At 34.1% G+C, this 10,738-nt stretch overlaps 1 protein-coding gene across 1 annotated transcript; it reads right to left on the bottom strand.

The window, feature by feature from the left end:
* Positions 1 to 473: 473 nt before the first annotated feature.
* On the bottom strand, positions 474 to 9,281 carry LOC128030054 (sodium-dependent neutral amino acid transporter B(0)AT1-like). The gene is made up of 12 exons (XM_052617528.1): positions 8,909 to 9,281; positions 6,894 to 7,034; positions 6,564 to 6,701; positions 6,283 to 6,464; positions 4,506 to 4,616; positions 4,278 to 4,390; positions 3,929 to 4,057; positions 3,387 to 3,543; positions 2,371 to 2,575; positions 2,106 to 2,265; positions 1,275 to 1,437; positions 474 to 1,154 (listed from the first exon to the last, which is right to left on the bottom strand). Exons 1-12 carry the CDS (start codon positions 9,105 to 9,107, stop codon positions 903 to 905), a joined length of 1,950 nt encoding a protein of 649 aa, XP_052473488.1. The 5' UTR covers positions 9,108 to 9,281; the 3' UTR covers positions 474 to 902.
* Between the last annotated feature and the right edge of the window lie 1,457 nt (positions 9,282 to 10,738).

Raw genomic sequence — 10,738 nt, 5'->3', positions numbered from 1 at the left:
GTCTTTGCTAAGCAACAATGACGTGCTCTCTCCATGAGACGCGGAAATTTCAGCGAAGGATAAATGGATTTGCAGCTCTAAAAATCGCTTGCAGTAGCTCTGCTACTAAATTTATTTCAAAATTGCAATCCATATACAACTATGATCAGCTGATCCTTTATCTTGGCTGAGCTCTCAACGTTGTTACGGGAAAGGATGAAGCTGATTGGTTAGTTCTTGTCACATGACCCGCGGTGCGCTTGCGGCATTCTGAAAAGTTGAGATGTTTTTACATTTTGCTGTATCTAAAACGTATCGAACCGAACCGAACCGAACCGTGACATCAGTGTATCGTATTGAACCGAACCGTGAATTTTGTGAACCGTTACACCCCTAATATATATATATATATATATATATATATATATATATATATATATATATATATATATATATATATATATATATATATATATATATATACTGTTTCTATACAGTTACTATTCAAAATTAAATGGCATTATTTGTCACAAAAATAAATACATTTATCTATAAAAATAAAAAAATGTCTCTGAAAACTACCAAATATGACACAGAATTCTCCTATTTTCTCTTATTTCACTCAAAATACGGTAGATTTTCAATTATATATCACTAACATAATTATTAATTTAATATTTTTATTTCTGCAGGCCCTAATTAATAGCTTAATTTATCCATACACCGCTAGTTAACATGTTATGGACATTTGGAACACAAAAGCTGGAACCACTATGACATTTTGGCAAATAGAGGCATATTTTTAATAGGGACAATAATAAAAAAAAAATAATAGCAATATTCCATCAATTCTGTAAAAGTCATTTTTCTAACCTTCAAACCTATGTGTGGGTCTCTAACACTACAGAACTTTAAACTGGATCTCATGTGTAGAACTTTTGGTCAGATTTCTGTGACGTTTGTGACTTCAGCTCTTCATCCTGTAGTTGAACTTTGTAAGATACACAATCAATTTCTTGAACTGGGGCACTGGAATGTTTCTTGCAGCAGAATTCTCGTATGGCTCTGAAAACAGCAGTGCCAGGTATAAACAAACTAGGGATCCCAGCCAGGAAAAAGATTATTACATAAATCCATGAAGGATATGGCTTCTTCTCTAGGGTTGGGAAGTTTTCCTATAAATGAGAACAAGATCATTTAATACATTTCTAAATGAATGTTTTGCAAATTACAAATATTTATTTTATGTTGTTTTTTTGTAAGTTTATGTTAAACTGATTAAACTTGTAGATCACCGATTCAGGGTCCCAGGCAATGTAGAAGATTTCCTTGGTGACTGTGGTGGAGAAGTAGAAGATAAAGATGGCTAACATGATGAGGGGACTTATGAATCTCCATGTGGCTTGCCAGAAGATGTTAGGCTTATGTCCAATCATAAATATCAGGTCTTCATTGAATCTACTCATAAGAAGAAGATAACATAATTTATGGCTGATTTCAGTGAGCTTTATCTAAACAATAAAGTCATAAATGCATTGTTTAGTCACTGTGAAAACATCTGTGAATTGCTGATATGTGATTAAACTGTTCTACAGAAACAAATTTATCTTCTTTATCTTGTTGTTTTGTTCTATAACAAATTCGAATCATCTTGTTGTGTAAGGGTTAAAGGAACAGCTAAATAAAATAAAAATAAAAAAATCTGCTGAAAATGGAATCCCAGACCATCCAAGATGTAGATGAGTTTGTTTCTTCATCAGAGCAGATTTGGAAAAGTTTAGCATTACATCACTTGTTCATTAATAGATCCTCTGCAGTGAATGGGTGCCGTCAAAAACACTGCAATAATCCACAAGTAATCCACACAACTCCAGTACAATGATTAACATCTTGTTGCTTCCGGCTTAAAATATAAGTCCTCTGTTGTGATGCATTTATCAGATATTTGGTCATTATTGACGGCACCCATTTACTGCAGAAGATCCTTTGGTGAGCAACTGATATAATGTAAAATTTCTCCAAATCTGTTCTGATGGATGGCCTGAGGTGACTCAATTTTCATCAAATTTTGCGATGAATTATTCCTTTAAATACCATTACACGGCTAAACTTAGGCTCCATCCTACCTGTCTATCCCATAGACATACACAACTCCAATCATCTCAGAGAAAGCAATGATGAGGAGAGGAATCGAGCCAGCAAAATTGTCAAACAGGGCTAGCCAGTAGTTCCCTGAGCCTTGCACAAATATCAGCCCAAACAGACAACACACCAAGCATGTCACTCCTGTTGTGAACAATGGAATGAGAATTTTTTTACTGGATGGAGGTATGTAAAATCTGTAATGAATTATTCATGTTATGATGTTCAAAATGAAAGTCTAATTTGTACCTGAAATAACCTCTTTGGACCAGCTTTTGGGAAAGACCTTCAGGTCCTGCAGAGGAACCAGAACACCCTCAATGTTGCCAAACATCGAGGACAGGCCGAGGCAGAAGAGCATGATGAAGAACAGGACGGACCAGAGTGGAGACAGTGGCATCTTGGTGATTGCCTCAGTGAACACAATGAAGGCCAATCCTGTTCCCTCTACACCCTGTAAAAGTGTGAAATTCATTTGTTTCAAATAAATGCGGTTTAAAAGTGTCCATTCATCAAAGTATCCTGAGAAAAAAAATAGAATAAATGTATCATAGTTCCACAAAAATATTAAACAGTATCTGTTTTCAACATTGATACTGATGTTTATTGAGTATCAAATCAGTATACTTGAATGATTTCTGAAGGATCATGTAAAGACTGCAGAAATGGCTGCTGAAAATTCAGCTTTGCAATAAATTGCATTATAATATTTTTATATATTCAAACAGAAAACAGTAATATTAAACTGTAATAATAACATTTCACAATATTACTGTTTTTAGTGCATTTTTTAACAAATAAAAAAAATCAAGTCAAACATCTTACAGAGGATATGCCCAAACTATAACTGATAACTGATTTAAATATTATTATTATTTATTTTTTTAAAAATTCAAACTAGTGATTTTATTTGCAAAAAAAAATAAAAAAAATAAAACTTGTATATCTATTCAAGTAAAATGCCAAACTTAAATGTGACATTTATCAATATATTTCCATGGTGCTAATGTAACTACATTATAAGTTGTTTGTATAATAATAGTAAAAATAATAAACAACAACATATATTTTATCGTTTAGGTTTAATATTAATGATGCTCTTCAGATTTTGAAGATAAATCACTACAATTACACATTTTACCCCCAGAGAGCACAAAATCCTTTCGTTTATTAGCGATATAAATATTCGCACCAGTATAGGTTCGTCTCGGAAGAACCTGGTATTGGAATCAGAGAGCAGTAAATCACCCATCCTTATACCGTACCTCGCTGAGGAAGCTGTTTAGATCACAGGTCTTAAGAGCAAGGCTGCTGATGATATCAGGGTTTGTAGTGTTTAAGCTCTGGAGAGCTTCATGATAGTTGTCCAGAGTGATGTTTCCCTCTGGAAGATCAAATGTGTTCAAAAGAGTCAAGATGTTCCTGCAGGACAAAGTCATGATAAGTGCTTCATATTTTAATAATAGTTCATGCATTAGGTATGATAAAACAACAGCTTTTTATTTATAAGTATATCAATCTTTAAGTAATGCTATTGTTAAATTATAATATATATACGTTTCATGTTAAATATAAAATTTTAGTTTATGTAGAAATAGCATAAATCAAGGTTAACATATGCTGTAAAAGTACTGTTCATAGTAGACTTTTGTATTGAATGTGCATTATACATAATACATCCACAGTGCCAAGGGAAACCAAAAGTATCCAAAACTATTCAAGTGAGTGTCGTCAAATTTATCTATATCTGTGAAATCGTCTTGAAACGCTTCTTCCCAAGACGGAAGGTCAGATGACAAAAACGTACCCACTCAAGCAGTCATCAAATCTCTCTGTAGCTCTGAAACCAATGATGGTGTAGATGACAGTGGCAGCGTAGATCGAGGTGAAGGCATTAATGATGGAGATGATAACTGCATCTTGCTCACAGTTATTGCTGAAGGAAAGAGAGGGAATACTTAGTTGGTACTTGCAGTGAACACTGGGTGCGATTTTCTGTTGCACTCTTAAATTGTCAGTAAGAATGAACCAACGCAGAGACAAATGTGCAACCTTTCAAACAATAAAAGGCTTTATTCTACAAAAAAATGATCCGTATATGTATATAGTGTAAAACCGCCTCAACAAACAGGAAAACACTTAAAACATGAACTTACTGCACAGAATTATAGCTGGAAAAGGAGATGAGACCTCCAAAAGCCAGAGAAAATGAATAGAAGACTTGTGCTCCTGCATCTAACCATGTGGTTGGGTTTGCTAACTCGTTTAGCTGCAAACAAATACACAATTTGGTGTCTTATGAGAGCACTGGATTTGTTAAAATGTTTTTTTTTTTTTGTCATGAGAGTAAATCTCTGCTGAATTTGTTTGATTTTGACACTCACATCTGGAGTGAAGAGGAACTTAATGCCGTCAACGGATCCTTTCAGAGTCAGTCCTCTGATCAGGAAGATCGTAAGAACTACGTATGGCAGTGTAGACGTCACATAAACAGCCTTTAAAAGGAAAAGAAGAGAGGAAAACAACCTTAATTGTTAAATGTGAATATCACATCGAAGCAAATCTGACAAATACTTTGGACTTGGACAGTGAGTTCAAACTTTGTTTAGTGGCTCTTAATTTAGAGATAAACACTTCTGTAATTATAATCCTTTTTCTTTTATAATCCAAGAGCTGTAAAGCTGTAAACCTGTTCTGTCCTTGACATTTTTACAAGCACGTGTCTTTACAGTACGTCACTGAGATCTTTATTCTGTATTTCAACATTTGTTTATAGTGTTCTCGTGATATTAAAATGCATAACCTTTGACAACTGTATCGAGTACTGATTCCCTCGTAAAGCTGTCTTACTAGAGCATTAATGATTACAGATTAGCACAGGGCTTCCCAAACATTTTCTTTTTTCAGTCGAACCTCTAGATTTAATATAGACTTTTATTTTGATTGTTTTTATTTTAAAAAGATTTATATATGGATGTACATATAGAGGGTGTATTATCGTTGCTGTTATTTCATTCTAATTATAAAAATTAAGATATAAATATATATTACAAACAATACTTACATTTACATTTACATTTATTCATTTAGCTGACGCTTTTATCCAAAGCGACTTACAATTGCTGTATATGTCAGAGGTCACACGCCTCTGGAGCAACTAGGGGGTTAAGTGTCTTGCTCAGGGACACATTGGTGTCTCACAGTGGATTCGAACCCAGGTCTCCCACACCACAGACGTGTGTTTAGGGGTCAATACTTGACCCCTAAACAAAGAAAATATATTTCTTTATAAATTGCCAATGTACATTCAAGTAGAATGTAGAATAATACATAAAAACTGAAGAATTATAAGCATGAACCAAACAAATTAATGAGGTAACTAACAAGACAACAGAATGAACTAAATTAGAACACGGGAAAATAGGTCAAACCAACAACACGATGGAAACACAAGACTACATGTTACACATATAGTCATATATTGAAAAATATGCGACAATATATTTCATTACATATTGTATGTAATATTTCTGTATTTTCCGGACTATAAGTCACACTTTTTTTCATAGTTTGGCTGGTCCTGCGACTTAGTCAGGTGCGACTTATTTATCAAAATGTATTTGACATGAACCAAGGGAAATGAACCAATAGAAAACATTACCGTCTCCAGCCGCCAGAGGGCGCTGCTGCTCAGTGCTCCTGTAGTCTACACTGAAGACATAGAGCGCACTCTGGCGGCTGTAGACGGTAATGTTTTCTCTTGGTTCTTGGTTCTAAATAAATGCGACTTATAGTCCAGTGCGACTTATATCTGTTTTTTTCCCTCATCATGACGTATTTTTGGACTGATGCGACTTAGACTCAGGTGCGACTTATAGTCCCAAAAATACGGTATATTCAATTATAAATTTAATATATAAATGTAAATGTCATAAAATATGACACGCACACCCACACTGTAAACTGATGTTCTCTGATTGTGAATACACTGTAAACTACACTGTTTAATTTTACATTTCATAAACCCCTGCAGCTCATTCACATTTGAGAAACTGTATTAGCAAATGAACAAAAGCTATGAATGTACATACATTGTAAATCTGCTTCAAATTCTGAAATATTCTTGTTTTCCTGTCAGCGCTGTTATTTGTGCAACTCTACCTTTCCAGTGGTCTCTATTCCACGGATGCAGCAGACATACAGCACTCCCCAGGCTGAGATCAGACAGAGGATCATCCCCCACTGCAGACCCCCCGTCTCCTCTATGGCCGCTGAGGTGTTCAGAGTCTCACGATACCAGAAATAATCCACGGGTGAGCTCCTCTCACACTCAGAAACTAGTCCTGCCAATAATGCACAGAATGTCCATAGTGCCATTTAAAACACACACACACACACACATTCAGAATTGAGTCCCAACTCAGGGTGCTCATATACTGTACCTGTCCTGTTGGCATTGATGGGACACTGGCTCCAAGGCAGCGGCTCCTGGAAGGAGTTGAAGAAGTACCACAAGACCCAGGCTATGATGGTGTTATAGTACAGACTGACCAGAAAGGACACACACAGAGATGCAATACCTGAAAGAAAGCAGGAAGTAACCTGCTTAGATCACATACTCAACATGGACACATTACGTACAAGCCTTTCATTTATTTAAATGATAAACCTCTTTACTCAATCTATGTAATTATCATTAAAAAAAAAAAAAAACTGACCTCAAGTTCTATTATTTGTACTGTACTTAATATAATATTCAATATTTTGCTCACCAACTCCTAGCATGTAGGGGTTAATAGTTCTCCACACCCCAACACTTCCTTTCCTTAATCGCTGGCCAATGGCAAACTCTAGATGGAGGAGAGGAATTCCCTCTAAAACCAGCAGGATTAGGAAGGGAATCATGAAAGCCCCTGAAAGAAAAGAAAGATTGTTTACATTAGCAGGTAATACATCACTGATGCTTTTCACATCTTGCGGTTCTGTGTTTTCACCACAGATGAGTCATAATACAATCTATTAATACAATGACATTTTTAGTCATACTACTGAAGTCAATGGGGGCCATCAACTGTTTGGTTATGTATTTTATGTTAAATAGAAGACTTGACTTGAGGGTGGGCAAATGATGATCTATCCCTTTAATAGATTGTATAAAATGGTAGGCTATATTAAATATAATATACAGTTACTCAGTTGAAAATTAATTTATTTCTGGAACAGGTGCCATCGTCAGTCATTCTCATGGCAGTTGAGTTAATGTTTGGCTGGGGACGCTGTGACCCTTGAGGAGTTCTCACTTGAAGTGATCTTACCACACTGTCTAGTTAACCTTAAGCTGAGGTCTGTGGTAAAAAAGTTACATACAGTACATTTATTGCACTTACCGGAAACCTGGGGAAATTAATAAAAGGCTGTAAGAGCCAAAGCTTTTGGATAGCATCTCATAAAAGAAAACCCCTTACACACATTTATACCAGAGTGATCAGAGTATATAAGCATGTTAAAGAATATAGCCACATAGTCAATACTGTAATGCCATAACAGATCAATGCAGGATCTCTTTCAAAAGAAGCTTCCAGAATCTTAATTATTTTACTTTTGATGACAGTAGTGACTAGTAACATAAATGCAGTTTTATTGCAATAACAACTTTAATAGTGTTTTGAAAGCTCTAGTATTGTAAACTTTTATAAGGTATACATCTGTTGCTCTAATGATGGTTTGCATTGAAGCAATTGGTCTATTATTATAATATTCTTAGTATAATTTAATATAATTCTTTAGAGTGAATCCTGTGAATTATTATATTTCTTAAGCTAGAAAGGAAAAAATATATATCTTGAAACTTTTCATGTTCTCATTAGTTTGTTTAATTGCATTACTGAGAATGATAACTCAACAAATGAAAGTTCTGACTAATGTGTATGATAATGTTTATGCTAATTGTTTAAATATATTTTTTTTTAATATTTTTACGATGAATTTCCATATAGTTTAAGATTTAACTTCTGGCTCTGGGACAAGATTGAAATAATACAATGTGCATAAAAAGCATTTTGAAAAGTATTTTGAAAGCATTATTGATCACAGGCCAAGATGAAGTCACCACATTATAATAATTAAAACTGACAAATCATTACCTTGCAGCAAAATCCCCCTCTGAAATACATATACTAAAATGTTTTATTATGATGATTATTTCATGGTATTAAGAATAATATTAAGTTATTTTATTGAAAATGTTATTCAGGTTTTGAGATGGCAATAATTAATGTTATGACCTCATATTTTGTATACATTTATTTCAAGCCATTTATTATACATTAAATGTAACCCTTTTTGTTTACACTATAAAAAATGTAAATAAACAGAAGTTGTAAATAAAATAAGTTATGCTATTTATAACTTCTATTTATTTACATGAATAGAAGTAGAAGTAGAAGTGTATAATTAATTAGAATTAATTACACACACACACACACACACACACACACACACACACACACACACACACTGTTGGAAATAAATCCTAAAATGACATAAAAAAATACTGTCAGCTAAATACTGGGACATTATGCATGAATTATGCTAACATAAGTATTAATTATATAACACAAAAAATAGGGAAATTACTGAGCCCTATTTTTACAGATTTTATTTTTGGATTGTAGATCTGACATAATGGTCCAGCTCTCATCTGAATTGATAGGAATGAAGGCCCCTAAGTGGTTCGAGCACAGATCCACTACAGTTCAGCCCCTCAGAAACCCAAGCAAGCACTCACCTCCTCCATGACTCTGGCACAGGTATGGGAAGCGCCAGACGTTGCCCAAACCCACACAGAAGCCCACGCAGGTCAGCATGTACTGGGCTTTGTTGTCCCACTTGGGTCTGTCTCCAGCCTCCTCCACTTCCAGGAGCTCCAGCTCATCATGGCTCAGGATCCTGTCCTCCAGGCCTGGGTTCGGCAGCTGCAGCTTCATGATCTCCTGGGCTCCCTGCGTGTTGGTTAACAGTAGGTATGTGAGAGTGAATCTCTGATGGAGTCGACAGCAGGGAGCTGGACTTTCTGAGTGGATGCAGAAGTATATGTAGCAAACTTTGACATCATCCCACCGGGCCAGTGAGTCACGGTGTGTCTTGAAGATGGGGGAAATGTCCTGTCAGCTGAATGTGAAAACAAGGGCTGTGACTGGGACTCTATGCATGGCAATAATTAATGTCTTATCAGAGACTGAGAATCAGATTAACATTTCTCTGTAAACCAATTCTTGTGGTTAATAACTAAAGATAATGATCTTTATGACACTTTGGAGGGAAGTCAATACCATTCAGTGTCAAAGATCCTTAACAGCCCCATCAGCATGACAGATAATATTTATTCAGCGCATAGTAAAATCCAGTTTTCATTGAGTCATTAAAAAGCAGTTCACTTGATAATGGGTAAATGTTTTCGTGATTATTTCCTGTGATTCATATTTGAAAACTGATTATTTTATCAAAACGCAAGAAGTCTTTGTTTTACTACTTGCGATTTGTGTTCAAATCACTTTTTTTCTTACTTGGTTTGTGGTGAGTTTGGTTCAAAAAAAACAAAATAGAAATGCCCAAATGTTTTTTACCGATTTGCATCAAGTTCTTTTAACGTGTAAAGGTCAAAAGAATAACACACACACTTTATGATTTCATTCTGTTTTACTGCAAAGATAAAGAAAAAAAATATTATAATAGAATTTAAGAAAAGTCCAAAGTACTGTGTTAATATTAAAGATGTTTACATATTTTTCACTGGTGTTTTACCTGTATTTTGCATTAACAGTGCAAAAATAGCAGAAGATATTACAATATTTTATAAACAATACCCAATACCTTTCATTCTTTTGACAGTGTAAGTAATAATCTTAAAGTTCCTTATTTTTTATCATGTTCTGGAACTTTTGGAATTGCTGTGGTGACTTCATTGTGGCAGATCTGATTATTTAATCTTTGTACCCACTGTTGAAGAGACATAAAGTTTACAAAATGTTTACTGAAACTTCTGCATATCCGCTTTGAGCAAAGGTGTTATTTTTAGAAGCTTTTATCAAATATTTGCTAAAGACATTGTTTGAGTAGAGATTAAGCATTACTGTATTGCAAATAATCAATTATCTGCTGTAGATAAGTTACCAGTTAGATATAAAATGGCAATAAATTTCTGAAAATGTCAATTTGGTTTAACATAAAACATCAGACAACTGAAACTGAACATGTTTCACGTGTATTTGATGAACAGAAATGGAATTATAATTCGCTGAACAAAGGGGGGACAACAATATAAGTAATATAAATGTGACCTTATACCCTTAAATGGTCATTAAAAAGGTATGAAAAATTATTTAAATAAGTAAAGCTTATTTGGATTATATATATATATATATATATATATATATATATATATATATATATATATATATATATATATATATATATATATATATATATATATATATATATATATATATATATATATATATATATACATACATACATACATACACACACACACATATTTTGTGTTAGTGTGTATATGTAATAAGGATTCTGGGAGCCAAAATTTCCCTGTTATTGTCCT

The sequence above is a fragment of the Carassius gibelio genome, chromosome A16 (genome assembly GCF_023724105.1).
Source record: "Carassius gibelio isolate Cgi1373 ecotype wild population from Czech Republic chromosome A16, carGib1.2-hapl.c, whole genome shotgun sequence".
NCBI lineage: Eukaryota > Metazoa > Chordata > Actinopteri > Cypriniformes > Cyprinidae > Carassius > Carassius gibelio.
The sequence above is the reverse complement of the archived record's forward strand: the minus strand, read 5'-3'. Positions and strand labels throughout refer to the sequence as shown.